Source organism: Oncorhynchus mykiss, chromosome 10, assembly GCF_057628025.1.
Source record: "Oncorhynchus mykiss isolate SJ-2025 chromosome 10, ASM5762802v1, whole genome shotgun sequence".
NCBI lineage: Eukaryota > Metazoa > Chordata > Actinopteri > Salmoniformes > Salmonidae > Oncorhynchus > Oncorhynchus mykiss.
Window position 1 is genome coordinate 32,083,663 of NC_143031.1, and position 18,838 is coordinate 32,102,500.

Below are 18,838 nucleotides of genomic sequence, written 5' to 3' on the forward strand. Positions count from 1 at the left end.
TTGAGATGTTGTTGCAGGACTTGAAACCAGCAGTTTCTGCTTGAAAACCCACAAATGTCGCAGTGTTAAAGTAGTTCTGCATGCAAGAGTGGACCAAATGTCCTCCACAGGGATGAATTTTGCAGCTCAAGGTGGCACAACCAGTTATTGAGTGTAAGGGGGCAATTACTTTTTCACACAGGGGAATTGGGTGTTGCATAACTTTGTTAATTAAACCTGAGTTATTTGTAAACTCAGGTTCCCTTTATCTAATATTAGTTTTTTGTTGAATATCTGATAACATTCAGTATACAAAATATGCAAAAATAGAGAAAATCAGAAATGGTCAAACACTTTTTCACAGCGCTGTAGCTCCAGTCAGTGGCATTAAATTCACGAGAGGAGTATGTGACTTGTGTTAAGACCTCATGTTTTAATTATGAGAGGAGTATGTGACTTGTGTTAAGACCTCATGTTTTAATTACGAGAGGAGTATGTGACTTGTGTTAAGACCTCTCATGTTTTAATTACGAAAGGAGTATGTGACTTGTGTTAAGACCTCTCATGTTTTAATTACGAGAGTAATAATACCACAGAGTAGTAATACCACAGAGTAATAATACCACAGAATAATAATACCACAGAGTAATAATACCACAGAATAATAATACCACAGAATAATAATACCACAGAATAATAATACCACATAATAATAATACCACAGAGTAATAATACCACAGAGTAATACTACCACAGAATAATAATACCACAGAATAATAATACCACAGAATAATAATACCACAGAATAATAATACCACAGCAATGTTTCATGTCAAGACAAATATGTTTCGACTGTCATGATTTTTATTAAGTTCTGTAGTGTAGCAATTTATTCAATGTTACTATGAATGATTATAATTCCCATTCTTTGCCTTAGATTAGGAGTTCACAAAGAGTGTCTGTGTTGTGTTGTAGAATCATGATGTTAATGGGTTGATTTGTGTGGTGCTGTTTCTGTTTCTTACTGTCCATTGTTACCAGATTATGCTCCATCTGTTCAAGCTGTCACACCTGCTCCCACTATACCCCTCTGGCATTCGAGGGCGCCAGGCTCCCCAGCATTACGCACTCCTGCCACCATCATTATGCACACCTGCTTCCCTCGTCATGCACGTCAGCGATCATTTGGACTCACTTGGACTCAATAACATGTGTTATTTCCTTCCCTATATCTGTCTGTCCCCCCCACTTTGTTCCCCGCTTCCGCATCAACGTTTGTGTGTCGTTTTGTTACCGGTTTGCTGATGCTGTTCCATGTCTGTTCCTCATTAAATGTTTGACTCGTACCTGTTTCTCGACTCCAGCGTCGGTCCTTACACAAGCAGGATTTTCAAGTGCTGTTAAAAGCTCTTTCTACTCTACTCTAGCGTGTCATGTTGTCTTCAGCGTGGTGTTAAATCCCACTCCCTGGCTGCCGTGCTACACACACACACACACACACACACACACACACACACACACACACACACACACACACACACACACATTAAGTTTAGAGACAAACAGAACCTGAAACAAGAACCTTCCAGACTTCCAAATGTTTTAGGCAAAATAGGCTGCTGTATTGTTTTAAATGTCCCTTCTTTGCATGTACAGGATTTGCATTGTGCACAGAGAAAGATGTGAAACTTTGGCAAGCCCGTCAAAGTCTGTCATACTGTAGTAAAGGCAGTATGACCTAGTATGATCTGTGATATCAGCCTACTGTCTTGTTCACTCCTGACTGTACCAGTACAGCAGGGATGCCCAACTAGATTCAGCCTCGGCCAGATTGTTTTCTGGAGCGGATGGTCGGCGGGCCGGAACATAGTTAGAAATCATTTGTACACTGCAAATTGACCCCATATTGATATAAAATTTGACCAAAACAGAATAATTTCAAACCTTGATTACATTGGGATAAGATCACATATACCTCTCTGTTTATGTGTGGGTTTACTTGGGAACAAATTGTATAAATTAAAATCGCTTGGAGATGATATCCTGGTGTTTTAACGGCATTCTTCCTCCTCTTCTGAGGAGGAGTAGCGAGAAGGATCGGAGGACCAATGCGCAGCGTGGTAAGTGTCCATAAAGTTTATTTTAAGACCTTGAACTGAACACTATGAAATACAAAACAATAAACGTGAACATGAACTAAACCGAAATAGTACCGTGTGGCAACAAACACTCACACGGAAACAAACACCCACAACTCAAGTGAAACCCAGGCTACCTAAGTATGATTCTCAATCAGAGACAACTAACGACACCTGCCTCTGATTGAAAACCATACTAGAATGAACTCAAAACCCCAACATAGAAAAACACACATAGACTGCCCAACCCAACTCACGCCCTGACCATACTAAATAAAGACAAAACAAAGGAAATAAAGGTCAGAACGTGACAATATGTTTATTAATTTTTGCTCAGAAAACTTTGGGGGCTAAATAATATCAACGGCCTGTGGGCTGCCAGTCACAACATCAGCCAGGTACTCTGTCACTAGAGATGTGAATACAGTAAGCTGAGTGGGAATGGACCAGACAGAGAGACAGACAGAAACTAGTAGCAGTACAGTACAGGTCTTTGTGCAGCAGGAAAATACTGAGGACAGAGAATGTATTGTTTTATTATGTAGGAATTACATGCTGTACTGTACTGTAGACACGAGATGGCACAATGGTCTCTTTTACTGTTGTTAATCATTAAAGATCAAGTCTGGGCCTCCCAGGTGGCGCAGTGATCTAAGGCATTGCATCGCAGTGCTAGCTGTGCCACTAAAGATTCTGGGTTTGAGTCCAGGCTCTGTCACAGCCAGCCGCGTCCGGGAGACCCATGGGGCGGCACACAATTGGCCCAGCGTCGTCTGGGTTAGGGGAGGGTTTGGCCGGCAGGGATGTCCTTGTCCCATCGCGCTCTAGCAACTCCTGTGGCTGGCAGTGTGCAGTGCACGCTGACACGGTCACCAGGTGTACGGTGTTTCCTCCGACACATTGGTGCGGCTGGCTTCCGGGTTAAGTGGGCATTGTGTCAATGCATTGTGTCAAGCCGCAGTGCTTGATTGGGTTGTGTTTTGGAGGACGCATGGCTCTCGACCTTCGCCTCTCCCCAGTCCGTACGGGAGTTGCAGCGATGAGACAAGACTGTAACTACCAATTGGATACCACATAATTGGGGAGAAGAAAAAACAGATCTGCATTCGGGGAGTCAGTGTCACTGTTTGCCCCAGTGCATTTGTTATTGTTTTTGTTTTGTTGTTGAAATGGAGGAGTAGTGGAGGAGAGGAGCATCCGACAGTACATATTCTGCTGTTCTATCATAAGTGCAATGAGATCTGAGAGAAAAGAAAGTGTTCATTGTTTGCAGTAACTTCTTTGTTGTTGTGATATCCCAAATAGAATATGTCTCTTCTATTGCTGTCCTGTGAAGCTGGTGCTGTGTCTGTCAGCTCACTCTCCTCTCACCAAACATGTCACCTGCACACACTGGGGTCTCAGGTGTCAGGAGAGTAGTTGACAGTTGACGCCCTGTGACCCTCTGCACTGGGGGAAGCCATGTAAAAAATCAGATTGTATGTCTGGAGTTTTGATTTGGAGTAAAGGTTATGTTGTGGATGGTATAATCCTGTATATGTCCTGGTGTTCAACTGTAAATCTATCATCAGGCACTCATCTGCTCATGACCTGCTCATGGTCTGCGCTCTGCTCTCTCAATCTCTCTCTCTCTCTCTCTCTCTCAATCTCTCTCTCTCTCTCTCTCTCTCTCTCTCTCTCTCTCTCTCTCTCTCTCTCTCTCAATCTCTCTCTCTCTCTCTCTCTCTCTCTCTCTCTCTCTCTCTCTCTCTCTCTCTCTCTCTCTCTCTCTCTCTCTCTCTCTCTCTCTCTCTCTCTCTCTCTCTCTCTCTCTCTCTCTCTCTCTCTCTCTCTCTCTCTCTCTCTCTCTCTCTCTCTCTCTGTAGAGCACACCCACAGAAATGAGTTATTGGTCAGCTAACCTTGCCGTAGACTAACAGCTCAGGGGGGATGTGTGAGCTTTCCTCCAGAAAGACAAGAGTTCATGAAACTTAAGGAATATCTTTGTATCTATAGCTGCACAATACAATGCCCAAGAGAAACGATGTCTAGACAAGCATTCTCACAGACCCAGACACAACCAATACAGACAAGCAGCCAGGAAAGATGTAGTAATAGTTTGCAGCACCAAACGATGTCTAGTATTTTTAGGTAGGAAATTGGACTGTAAGCTCTGTGGAATGTAAGGTATGTGAGTGTTGTCTATGTGGGAGTTAAGTGATGTTTTGGCACCCTCTGCTGCGAGCTGAAGAGAATGCCTGACTGGCGATTAGAATTTAGATTGCCATGCAAGGTGGAGATGGATTTTTTTTTTTGGAACGCGCTCATTTCCCTTCCTCCTTCTCTCTGTCTCTCTCTCTCCTCCTTCCTCTCCCTCTCCTTCTCTCTGTAATGCTGCATCTCAGAGCCAATTTTCTGTGCTCTTCCCAGGCGCTGTGCAGCTCCCTGTTGCTAATGATGCTAAAGCTAAAATGAGCTCAGCTTATTAGCTATTATAAACTGGTTGGTTACAGCCCCGAATGCTGATTGGCAGACAGCCATGGTATATCAGACCGTATACCACGGTATGACAAATCATTACTTTTTTTCTGCTCTAATTATCCTGGTAACCACTTTATAATAGCAATCAGACACCTCTGGGGTTTGTGATATATGGCCAATATACCAAGGCTAAGGGCTGTATCCAGGCACTCCGCGTTACGTTGTGCATAAGAACAGCCCTTAGCCGTGGTATATTGACCATATACCACACCCCCCCAGGCCTTATTGCTTAATTATAACACAATGAACAGAGCTCTCTCTACTCTATCTCCCTCTCTCTCAAAAAACATGGACTTCTTCAATAAGACAGTAATAATATGCTGCTTTGAAATTAAATAGTTTTTGCCTTTTAACTTGCCCTTTAACTCATTTGGCTTCAAACTGGTGCATTTAGCCCAGGCAGGCCTTGATGATAGCGTCTCAGTCTCTTCTCTCTCTCTGTGTTGACCCGTTTAGGGCAGGTTGAGAAGGCAGTTTTGATGCTTTTCTATTTCTCCTCAGAGACCAGGCTTCCCCTCCAGTCATACAATGTAGATGCTGAAAGACTGTTGGAAAAACACATGCTGAGCAGCGGGGAGTGTGTGTGTGTGTGTGATCTGGGAGCTATTCGAAGCAGGCAGAGTCAGAGGGTATATACAGCACTTGCTCTCTTTTCATTCTCCCCCTCAGGTTCTCCTCTCCTCCACACAGACTGCGGGGGCTCCCCCTCCTCCCTCCCTCCATCCCTCCCTCTCCTCCTCATACATTCACCCTGTCAATGCTACACACGTACAGGTAACTGCCAAAATAAAGGAAACACCTGAGTAAATGCGGGCTACAAAGTATATTGAAAAAAGCTACTTCCACACAGGTGTGGTTCCTGAGTTAATTAAGCAATGAACATCCCATCATGCTTAGGGTCATGAATAAAAATGCCCAGTTGCCCATTATTTTGGCTACCATGACTAGAAGAAGAGATCTCAGTGACTTTGAAAGAGGAGCGTAGGGGGTTCAAAGGGTGTGTGTTTCAGTCACCAGATCTTAACTGAATGCTTATGGGAGATTCTGGAGTGGCGCCTGAGACAGCGTTTTTCACCACCATCAACAAAACACCAAATTCTGGAATTTAATTTGGAAGAATGGTGTTGCATTCCAACCAATAGAGTTCCAAACACTAGAATCCATTCCAAGGGGCATTGTAGCTGTTCTGGCACGTGGTGGCTCAACGCCCAATTCAGACACTTCATGTTGGTGTTTCCTTTATTTTGGTAGTTAACTGTAGTTCACAAGTTTGATCAATAGCGCTTGGCAACCCTCGCTAGGAGACGACTCAGACCTCCACCAATCTGCTGTAACGTAATGGCTGTTGCTAAGGAGCCTGGTAATGTGCTGCAGTCTATATTTTAGACATGATGCTTGAGGGTTTTAATGCTGCTGCTATTCTTCTGCCCACAATAAGAGGCCCCATGTGGGTTGTAGTAATGGCCAAGAGAATGGATATGTGTCCTTTTTCTGCCCTGGAATCATGAGTGTTATTACATTAAGGGCATCTGTGTTAAAGTGATTTATTTATCCATGTCTGGAGAGTGGGTCAGGACAGGGGCCCAACCTGGGGTCCGCAAAGAGGTCTAGGGGTTCCTCATTAAGGTATAATTAAAGAACGTCCTATTTGTTTATCATACCAATATTTCATCCAGCCTGATATAAATAGTTATATTATTGTTGTTATAATAGTAAATCTGTCAATTCTTATCCCTTGTAATTCTGGAAAAAAAGTGAATTAATTTATCCTGTTTGATTGTGTGTGAAATGAGAGGTGTAGATGTGCAGTGGGTCACTGGGCTTTAGAGATGTCTGTCTGCATGGGCTTTGGTGTGTCATTGCTTCTCAAGGATCCAATTATGATTACCTGGCTTAGATACGTTTGCTCAACAGACTATGCTTAATCCCTGGAGATATTTATGTGTATCGTCCAAGACACATACACACACACACACGCACACACACACGCGCACTCACACACACACGCACTCACACACACGCGCACTCACACACACGCGCACTCACACACACATACACACAAACACGCGCACACGCACACGCACAAACACACACACATACAGTGGGGCAAAAAAATATTTTGTCAGCCACCAATTGTGCAAGTTCTCCCACTTAAAAAGATGAGAGAGGCCTGTAATTTTCATCATAGGTACACTTCAACTATGACAGACAAAATGAGAAAACAAAATCCAGAAAATCACATTGTAGTACTTTTAATTCATTTATTAGCAAATTATGGTGGAAAATAAGTAAAGTCAATAACAAAAGTTTATATCAATACTTTGTTATATACCCTTTGTTGGCAATGACAGAGGTCAAACGTTTTCTGTAAGTCTTCACGAGGTTTTTCACACACTGTTTTTGGTATTTTGGCCCATTCCTCCATGCAGATCTCCTCTAGAGCAGTGATGTTTTGGGGCTGTTGCTGGGCAACACGGACTTTCAACTCCCTCCAAAGATTTTCTATGGGGTTGAGATCTGAAGACTGGCTAGACCACTCCAGGACCTTGAAATGCTTCTTACAAAGCCACTCCTTCATTGCCCGGGCGTTGTGTTTGGGATCATTGTCATGCTGAAAGACCCAGCCACATTTCATCTTCAATGCCCTTGCTGATGGAAGGAGGTTTTCACTCAAAATCTCACGATACAGGGCCCCATTCATTCTTTCCTTTACACGGATCAGTCGTCCTGGTCCCTTTGCAGAAAAACAGCCCCAAAGCATGATGTTTCCACCCCCATGCTTCACATTAGGTATGGTGTTCTTTGGATGCAACTCAGCATTCTTTGTCCTCCAAACACGACCAGTTGAGTTTTTACCAAAAAGTTATATTTTGGTTTCATCTGACCATATGACATTCTCCCAATCTTCTTCTGGATCATCCAAATGCTCTCTAGCAAACTTCAGACGGGCCTGGACATGTACTGGCTTAAGCAGGGGGACACGTCTGGCACTGCAGGATTTGAGTCCCTGGCGGCGTAATGTGTTACTGATGGTAAGCTTTGTTACTTTGGTCTCAGCTCTCTGCAGGTCATTGCAGATTCAGTCTTCCCAGCCTGGTGCAGGTCTACAATTTTGTTTCTGGTGTCCTTTGACAGCTCTTTGGTCTTGGCCATAGTGGAGTTTGGATTGTGACTGTTTGAGCTTGTGTACAGGTGTATTTTATACTGATAACAAGTTCAAACAGGTGCCATTAATACAGGTAACGAGTGGAGGACAGAGGAGCCTCTTAAAGAAGAAGTTACAGGTCTGTGAGAGCCAGAAATCTTGCTTGTTTGTAGGTGACCAAATACTTATTTTCCACCATAATTTGCAAATAAATTCATTAAAAATCTTACAGTGTGATTTTCTGGATTTTTTTCCCTCATTTTGTCTGTCATAGTTGAAGTGTACCTATGATGAAAATTACAGGCCTCTCTCGTCTTTTTAAGTGGGAGAACTTGCACAATTGGTGGCTAACTAAATACTTTTTGGCCCCACTGTATCTTCTTTGTTACCTTAGCCCAGTGTTTCCCAACCCTGGTCCTCCTCCTTTTGTTGGAGCCGTGGACAAACACACCTCATTCAGCACATTGAGGGCTTGAGGATTAGTTGACATGTTGAATCAGGTGTCCTTGCCCAGGGTTACAATAAAAATGTGTACTGTTGGGGGTACTCAATGACCAGGGTTGGGAAACACTGCCTTAGCCTATTGCAATGTTGTAGGGAAAAGTTGTGTTGCTCTAGCACTATTTCCCTACTGCAGGTGCTGCTCTAGCTCCATTACCCTACTGCAGGGGCTGCTCTAGCACCATTTCCCTACTGCAGGTGCTGCTCTAGCACCATTTCCCTACTGCAGGTGCTGCTCTAGCACCACTTCCCTACTGCAGGTGCTGCTCTAGCTCCATTACCCTACTGCAGGTGCTGCTCTAGCACCATTTCCCTACTGCAGGTGCTGCTCTAGCACCACTTCCCTACTGCAGGTGCTGCTCTAGCACCATTGTCCTACTTTAGGTGCTCCCACTTAAACCACTGGTACCATGTCAACTATCCAAGGTCTGGAATATATGGTTCTGGCTCTCTGTTTTCCCCCCACCTCTTCTCCTGTTGGTACTGATTTGCCTACGGCATGGTCCAGGTCCTCAGTGCACACGCACAGACAGTCTCCTGGCCCGCTACTCCATTAGGCCCTTTCCTCTCCTTTCGTCTCCTCTCCAACCTCGCTCCGCTCCAGCTAACCCTCCCCTACCTGTCTCTCCACGCCATTGTTCCCCCCCACCTACTCCCCTCGCCTGTGAGCAATTACAGCGAGTTTATCTCTCTTTCCTGCTTTCATCTGATCCCTCTGCTCGCCAAGGCAGCAGTGGATGGAGCAGCAGCTTGGGCCTATGGGACGGCTAGTTCCCTGTTCCATCCCGGTTCCCAGTGGAGGAGAGGTGTGCGTGCGAATCCGTTTAGGAGGAAGGAGAGCTGGAACATCAGGGTTGGCACCGGCCCCTGCATGAGTCTAAAAGTCATTGGAACGTGGAATTATTCCACCATTCTTTTTTTGTCCTTTCCTTTCCTCTCCCTCTCCTTATATCTGTCAACCCCCCCCCCCCCCCCCCCCCAAGTCTCCTCTGACTTGTGAGAAGGAATGAGTTCAAAATGAGGGGCATATTATGGCAAGAACAGCTCAAATAAGCAAAGAGAAATGACAGTCCATGATTCCTTTACAACATGAAGGTCAGTCAATCTGGAACTAAAGTTTTTAAAGTTTCTTCAAATGCAGTTGCAAAAACCATCAAGCTCTATCATGAAGCTGGCTCTCATGAGGACCGCCACAGAAAAGGAAGACCCAGAGTTACCTCTGCTGCAGAGGATAAGTTCATTAGAGTTAACTGCACCTCAGATTGCAGCCCAAATAAGTAACAGACACATCTCAACATCGACTGTTCAGAGGAGACTGAGTGAATCAGGCCTTCATGGTCAAATTGCTGCAAAGAAATCACGACTAAAGGACACCAATAAGAAGAAGACGCTTGCTTGGGCCAAGAAACACAAGCAATGGACATTAGATCGGTGCAAATGTGTCCTTTGGTCTGATGAGTCCAAATATAAGATTTTTGGATCTAACCGCCGTGTCTTTGTGAGACGCAGAGTAGGTGAACGGATGATCTCCACATGTGTGGTTCCCATTGTGAAGCATGGAGGAGGAGGTGTGATGGTGTGGGGGTGCTTTGCTGGTGACACTGTCTGTGATTTATTTAGAATTCAAGGCACACTTAACCAACATGGCTACCACAGCTTTCTGCAGCGATACGTCATCCCATCTGATTTGGGCTTAGTGGGACTATCATTTGTTTTTCGACATGACAATGACCCAAAACACACCTCTAGGCTGTGTAGGGGCTATTTGACAAAGGAGAGTGATGGAGTGCTGCATCAGATGACCTGGTCTCCACAATCACCCGACCTCAACCCAATTGAGATGGTTTGGGATGAGTGGGACTGCAGAGTGAAGGAAAAGCAGCCAACAAGTGCTCAGCATATGTGGAAACAATTATTCTACAATGTAGAAATAGTACAAATAAAGAAAAACCCTTGAATGAGTAGGTGTGTCCAAACTTTTGACTGGTATTGTAAGTACATACACACAGACTGGCACAGTTACAGAGTTTGTCGGTTGTGTAACACTTTCTTCCAGTCACGAAATCTGCTCTCTCAGTGTGAGAGGAAATGGGGAGGCAAGGGAGGCTGTGCCATTACCAGAGCTGTTACTAACTGTTCTCTGTAAGGGAGGCAGGAGGGCAGGCAGCCTCACTCCCATGGTGCTCTGGTCTGCAGCCTCTCCGAGAGGAGTCAGGACAGGTCACCATCATCACACAGATAGGGTGACACAGCAGAACAGTGCAGAGCAGCCCGGACTGGAGCACAGGGCCATGCACTCAGGATCAGTCCAGCTAGGGGCATCATGACCTCATGGCAGACTGGAGGGCATTGCTTATATGGTGATAATAAACATCCTGAAACAGAGGATTATAGTCTGTGATTTTAATCCCATCCGGATACTGTTGATTCTGCTCATCAAATCTGCTAATGATATCTTTTTTGTTTTTCTTTCCTGTTTACCAATGGTTCCAATGTAGTTCCTCCATGTTAGTAATGCCCACCTCACCAGCCCTAGTCTGGCTTTACCCAAAAGAAGAAACCTTGTAAAGCTTAATGCCGGTTCTTACAGCAAGTCGTCTTTGCTAGAGCAGACTGGTACCCTAATCCTCTATATTAGGAGAGGAGAGAGGGGTATAACTGGATTTCCTGTGCGTGTCTCTGGCTCAGTCCCCTGTCTCCCCCTGTGTTATCTAACCATCAGAGGGGCTGCAGTGCACTAATATCTGTGTGTAGCATGAAGAGCCCTTTGTTCGGCGAGACAAGTAAGAGCCTGGGGAGGGGAAGGAAGGAGAAGAGAGGAAACAGCATAACATCATCCTGTCCGTGCCATGCCCTGCCGTGCCATACCGGGCCACTGCCTCCCGGTGCGTGCAGCTACGTTAAAGACCTCAACGAGAGAGAAGGAGAGAAAGAGCGAGAGCAGGGGGCCTGAGACCTCCTTAACATGCACGCTCACGTCACATTACACTCTGCACTCTCACAATGATTCAGGATGATTCCCCTCTTCATCACTGAATCTCTCTCTCTGTATCACACGGAACCATCCACAAGCCAGGCCAAACCCTGGAGCGGAGGAGAAGAAAGAATCGGAAATGTAGCAAATGTTTGTAGTAGTGCCGATGCTTTTGAAGAATTCCCTTATTTCTTACCAACACCCCTCCGCCTTTCTCTCATTCCCCTCCTTTTTTCTCCCCAGCTTGTTTATGTAAGGGGCTGTGTTACTTTCAATAGAGTACTGCACCATTAGCCCCCAAAGAGCTTAAAAGATTAAAGGAACCACTAAAAACATTTAGGGGAGTGAAGGGGACGTTTGTGCATGAGGGACTTTGGGTTGGAGGAGGAGGGGTTTTTCTTCATGTTCTTCCACGGCAGTCAGCAGGTTTAGCAGAACATTGGAGCTGTAGAGGAGGACACTGGAACATCTGGGCTGGTATAGCTGAGAAAGGAGAAGAGTGAAGGGCTGCTACGACACTCACCCTCTCTATCCTCCTGTTAGCAAGCTCAGTGCGCCAGCTCAGGGTGTAGGGACTGGGGAAGCCTACACATGCACAAACACACGTCCCTTTCTCCACCCAGGAGATTGTTTGCCTCCTGCAGGGAAGTGTCTGTATAGTCAGGCAGGCAGCCTGGGGCCTTCTCTCTCAGCCTTCTAAGCAGCTCGTCTGTATGGCTCCTCTGTTGGGCTCTGTGGGATGAAGGTATTTAACAGGGAACGGATGAGAAAGAAAAGTCATAGCATTGAATCACATGATCCTACAAGGTTTAGACTGTTCTCAGAAAGTGGAGCAAGCAGCAGCATTAGCTCAAATCATACCCTATCAGGCAGCAGTGCACTGTAGTGTGCAGTGTATTGAGCCATGCATAAACAATGTTCTGTTCTTCCTAGCATGATTCTACTCTATTAAATTCAATTTTAATGATATGATCTTTTTGCATGCTGTGTTTAATTGCTAAACTAAGATTCCAAAAGCGGCTGTAGATAATCTTTTGATCACTACAGCAAATTCTCATTATCCTCACACGCACTAACATTGATACACTACCTGACTAACACAGACTAACACACACTACCAGACTAACACAGACTAACACACACTACCAGACTAACACACACTACCAGACTAACACAGACTAACACTGATATACTAACAGACTAACACAGACTAACACGCACTACCAGACTAACACACACTACCAGACTAACACAGACTAACACTGATATACTGAGAGACTAACACAGACTAACACACACTACCAGACTAACACACACTATTACAGACTAACACACACTACCAGACTAACACAGACTAACACTGATATACTAACACAGACTAACACACACTACCAGACTAACACAGACTAACACTGATAAACAAACAGACTAACACAGACTAACACGCACTACCACACACTACCAGACTAACACACACTATCACAGACTAACACACAACCAGACTAACACATACTAACACACACTAACAGACTAACACAGACTAACACTGATATACTAACAGACTAACACACACTAACACATACTAATACAGACTATCACACACTAACAGACTAACACTGATATACTAACAGACTAACACAGACTAATACAGGCTAACACAGATTAACACACACTACCAGACTATCACACACTAACAGACTAACACACACTAAAACACACAAATACAGGCTAACACACACTAATACAGCCTAACACAGACTAATACAGACTAACACAGACTAACTGACAATAATGCAGACTAACACACACTAGTACAGACTAATACAGATTAACACAGACTAGCACAAACTAACTGACTAGCACACACTAAAACAGACTAATACAGACTAACACATACTAATGCAGACTAACACAAAATAATACACACTAATACAGACTAATACAGATTAACACAGACTAACACAGACTAACACACACTAACACAGAATAACACACACTACCAGACTAACACAGACTAACACACACTAACATACTAAAACAGACTAACACACACTAACAGACTAAAACAGACTAACACACACACACTAACAGACTAAAAAAACACTAACAGACTAATACAGTCTAACAGACTAACACACACCAACAGACTAACACACACTAACAGACTAACACAGACTAACACACACTAACATACTAACACAGACTAACACACACTAACAGACTAACACTGATACACCAACAGACTAACACACACTAGTACAGACTAACACAGATAAACACAGACTAGCACACACTAATACAAACTAACACACACTATTACAGACTAATGAAGACTAACACAGACTAACACACACTATTACAGACTAATCAAGACTAACACAGACTAACACACACTAAAACACACCAACACAGAATACCACACACTAAATCAGACTAATATAGATTAACACAGACTAACACACACTAACACAGACTATCACACACTAACAGACTAACACTGATACACCGGCAGACTAACACACACTAACAGACTAACACACACAAACAGACTAACACTGATACACTAACAGACTAACACACACCTACAGACTAACACACACAAACAGACTAATACACACAAACAGACTAACACACACTAACAGACTAACACTGATACACTAACAGACTAACACAGACTAACACCCACACTAACAGACTAACACTGATACACTAACAGACTAACACACACTAACAGACTAACAGAGACTAACACACACGAATACAGACTAACACACACTAATACAGACTCACACAGACTAATACAGACTAACACAGACTAACTAACTAACACACACTAATAGAGACTAACACATACTAACACAGACTAACACAGACGAATACAGACTAACACACACTAATACAGGCTAACACACACTAATACAGACTAACACATACTAACACAGACTAACACAGACGAATACAGACTAACACACACTAATACAGGCTAACAACACTAATACAGACTAACACACACTAATACAGACTAACACACACTAATACAGACTAACACACATGAATACAGACTAACACACACCAATACAGACTAACACAGACTAATACAGACTAACACAGACTAATTGACTAACACACACTAATACAGGCTAATACAGACTAACACACACTATTACAGACTAATGCAGACTAACACACACTAATACACACTAACACACACTAATACACACTAACCAGAATAATACACACTAATACAGAGTAACACAGACTAACACACACTAATACAGACTAACGCAGACTTAAAGCACGATCCATGCTCTTTTTTCTCTTTCTCTATGTCCTGTCTTAGAGCTGTGTACGCTGTGTATTGTGCATCATGCCCTATTATCTTGCTAAGGCACACCAGTCTGTGGATGGAATGGCTGCTGTGTGTTTTTTTGTTCTCTGGTGATTCAAGCACAGTGCTGGCCGCGGGGCGCATAGCCAAGCGTGTGCATGTGTCTGTGGGAAGGGAGCGGGTAGGCAGGCAGCGAGGACTGTCACTATGCATTTCAGGCACTGTGGACTCCCTGTACACAGTACAAGGCCTGGATGAGGAGCCAACACAGCCCGAGGGTCCGGGGGTATACCCCCCCCTGTGTTTAGAACATCCCCAGTGATGACCTAAGCCCACCTGACAAGAGTTTACTGCATAGGCCTGGAAACAGAACCCATACCGTATGGTACTCAACTGTTTTGTTTGTTTGTTTTTGCAGAGGGTATTGTCCCAAGTGAGCCCACATTTTGGGGTCTGAGTGTGCTTATTGCTTTATCATATATAAAACATTGTTAGCCTTTTCTTTACAGCATTACAAGTTATATTTGGCTTTTATACCTGTGAACTTCAAACAGCTTTCAAATATTGTACTCTCTTTCACTGCAATGCGTCCTAGCTTGTCCCGAAAGACGGCCTCTCAGCTTCTCCTTGGATAATAACTAAACTCAAGCTTTTGGTATTATGGCGCATCTCATTAATATTGTTTGTAGATACAAACACTATTTCTGTGTAGTGACAGATGGATTGCCTTCCAACAGAGTTGTTACTGTTTCAGGTTGTGTTGCCAAATGTGGATAATTCTCCTGGGATAAAGGACCCTATTATAGCTGGCAGGTACTTCACACAGCTGTCCCAGATGACATAATTATATACACAAGAAGCTGTGTGTGAGTTATCCTAACCTGATGTGCTACTAGGGAGAGGGACAGAATGTAAACACAGGCAGGGTGGCCCGCTGGCCCAATCTGAGCTGTGTGTACGTGGTCATTTTTAGACTTCTTGTACTCTTCCTCATACAGTACAGACAAGACTAGGGGGACTGGGATGTCATAACCAACTGAGTCAATGTTTATACGGTGTTTGAAGGTGACATACTGGATAGTAAAGCACTTTTAATACCTTTTTTTAAAGAACAAGTCTGTTGAATCAAAGTGGTGAAGCAAATGTCAAATACACTACTAGAGATCTATGGAGACATCACAAAGGGCTTCCTCTATAAGAAGAGAACAGCAACTAAAGCAATATTTTTAAAAAAGGGGTTAAATGAGAAAGAGCTCTATACACAGGACATAACAGAGAGAGCCAAGGAGAGAGAACAAATATGTTGAATAAAGGGGAGGAATAAAAGAGAGATAGCGAGAGAGAGACAAAGCGGGAGAAAGCGGGAGGAGAGAGAGAGGCAAACGAGAGAAAATGGGTTGGGCAGTGAGCAGAGAGGAGGAGGTTACTGCAGTAGTGTGTGTAGTCAGAGCCGAGGACGAGGACAACAAGAGGACAGAACACCCTACTTACTGTTATATGCCAATAGGGATGAACACACAGCTAAAGTCCATTTGAGGAGAGCTGCTGTCAGACTGCCAAGCCAGCTACGCCACATACACACACCACACACACACCAACCACACACACCACACACACACCACGCACACACCACGCCAGGGAGAGAAAGGTTGAGAGAGACGGGAGGAAGCAAAGAGGGTAGAAGAGAGGGACAGAGAAAGTGGGAGTGAGAGAGAGAACCAGGAGCAAGCAGAGAGGATAAAGAGCAACAGAACCAGGAGCAAGCAGAGAGGATAAAGAGCAACAGAACCAGGAGCAAGCAGAGAGGATAAAGAACAACAGAACCAGGAGCAAGCAGAGAGGATAAAGAACAACAGAACCAGGATCAAACAGAGAGGATAAAGAACAACAGAACCAGGAGCAAACAGAGAGGATAAAGAACAACAGAACCAGGAGCAAACAGAGAGGATAAAGAACAACAGAACCAGGAGCAAGCAGAGAGGATAAAGAACAACAGAACCAGGAGCAAACAGAGAGGATAAAGAACAACAGAAGCAGGAGAAAGAAGAAACTGGTGTTTTGGCTGTCTTCTAGCTGTGGGACCTTTTGGCGGGTTGCTGTTACTGTTTTTGATTCCTTTAGGAAAAGACTTAACTTGTTCCCTTACCGTCGGCACACTGAGTCAGCCAGAGACAGCAGACGGAGGCAGGATGATCAAGTCCAGTTGGTTCTATGTCAAGTTCAAATACAACGAAAAGGTAAATCAATGAGCTGTTGGTTTCTGCTTTGACTTGCTATTGGTGTCTGTCCAAAAGCTGTGCACTATATAGGGAAAATAGCCCATTTGGAACATAGCCTTAGCTTCTGACCTTCAGCATCTAGCCATAACATATGTCTCTAATGGGATGTCTGGCACACTTATCAAAACGCTGGCATCGATTTGTTGTTGCTGACAATCCTGCTTTTGCAACCCAGGAGACAGTTATATTTTTAAGTTGCTCATACATTATTGAACATCATGTCTTACCAGTATTTTGAGACCATGAATATTCTATCCTTTTTCCATGTCTCTCTCATGGCTGTGTGGGTTTTTAAATGCGGAGTTCAACATATGTCCATCCATTTGAAAGTAGGGCTAAATAGGAATATGGTTTATATAATTTTGACCATGGGAATTTTGTCTTGAGATATTTACCATCATGTACTAGCTGTACATAGCTGTACATAGATTGACATGTATTTATTCCTATGGATCCCACTTTCATTCCGTTTCAATCTCTCACAGCTACAGCTAGGGCTCGACCCTCTCCTGTGGGGGGGCAAGGTGTTGAAGTATTAATGCTGACGAGTGATACTGTACCATCCCCTCTCCACACTCAGGCTAATGAGATGGACCTGGCAGAAGGTGTGCTTTGCTTATGGATGGGGTTACTGCATGTGTAAAGAGGGTGCTGTGTGTGTGTATAGAGTTCTCTTGTAGAAACCAAGACCCGAGCCAGGGCCCAGCACTTTGTCAAGCAACCTGCCGCCTGACCAGACAAACAGACAGATAGACAGCCAGACAGTCAGTGAGTCAGGCAGGCAGACAGACATCCGTCAACATTTTCCTCAGACTGCTAAGGAAACCAGGCGGTCAGGTTCTCTGAGTTGTGTCAGGTGTCTGTGTGGCTGGAGCATCATCTCCTTACCTAAACAAAGTCCTAGGATTGTCCTGCTTGTGTAGGTTCACATTTGTACTCTGAACTTTTAGCGGATGTTTTAATGTACTGGTACTGTTTTTATCCTGCTTGAAGGACCAGTACTTGAGTGTAAGAGTTAGGAAGAGAGTTTTATACACAGACTAACTTACACACAGAGTATGATGCCTATGTGCTGTTGTAGTCTGACTCAAAATAGTGGTAAAAAAAAGTGAAGCTGTGCCAAGTGGCCTCATGGGAGCATCTGTTGACACCCGAGGGCTCTGTTTCTGCCTGCTACACAGCTGCCATTTTGTGTCTGCTCTGACCTGCATGGAGATGTCATGTCTGCCTGTGTAGTAATGGCCTGGTGACCACCACCGCAGTCATCTCCTCTCATCATGGTCCTCTGTAATAATAATAATGCATTGAATTATAATGTGCTTTCATTGAAAAACAATCTCAAAGTGCAACTGTTCCTCAGTTGGTGGCGGTTGAAACGCCAGTGTAGTGGGTTTGATTCCCGGAACCAACCGTATATAAAGTCTATGCATGTGTAACACACAGGATATGAACCTGGGTCTCCCACGGGAGCATCCAACATCTTAGACCATTAGACTAAGAAGAAATCCCCTTCTGGGCTGAGGGCAGACACAGGTTTTGAAGTTCGCAGGTGACGCTACCTAATCACGTGACAATAATCAATTAATGTCCGCTACACAAGCATGACTGTAAATTGTTTTGGATTAAAGTGTCTGCTAAATGGCATATATTATTATTTATTATTATTATTACAGCCCTTAGCACTGCGCCACAGATAGAACACAGATAAAACATACATTTCACCTGATGTATAAGTGTGCAGCATTCGTTTGGTGTTTCCACTCACTACCAAATATGGTGATGAGAGGAAACTCAGTGGCTGGCAGTGGGAGAAGATGGATTTTGGCCGACATTCTGCACATTTTCTCATCAATGAAATATTTGATCTCCATAAAGTTTTCTGTTTCCAGAACTAGAATCTGTTGCTAACAGAGTGGACTGTGTTTTGTAGACTTTACCCTTTGCCAAAGTTTTTACAAATTGCATTGTTTAGAA

At 43.9% G+C, this 18,838-nt stretch overlaps 1 protein-coding gene across 15 annotated transcripts in view; it reads left to right on the plus strand.

The window, feature by feature from the left end:
* LOC110533651 (activator of transcription and developmental regulator AUTS2) overlaps positions 1-18,838 on the plus strand; it is a 462,000-nt gene that overhangs the window by 120,737 nt on the left and 322,425 nt on the right. For 2 of the 15 annotated variants that reach the window (XM_090186357.1, XM_090186358.1), the window contains exon 1: positions 16,239-16,822. The exons of 12 other annotated variants lie outside the window; for them this stretch is intronic. In XM_090186357.1, coding sequence (XP_090042483.1) covers positions 16,775-16,822 — 48 coding nt within the window. In that variant the 5' untranslated portion in view covers positions 16,239-16,774. Of the gene's footprint in view, positions 1-16,238; positions 16,823-18,838 lie in introns of those variants that run through there. One more of the 15 variants, XM_021618076.3, reaches the window with a different exon arrangement.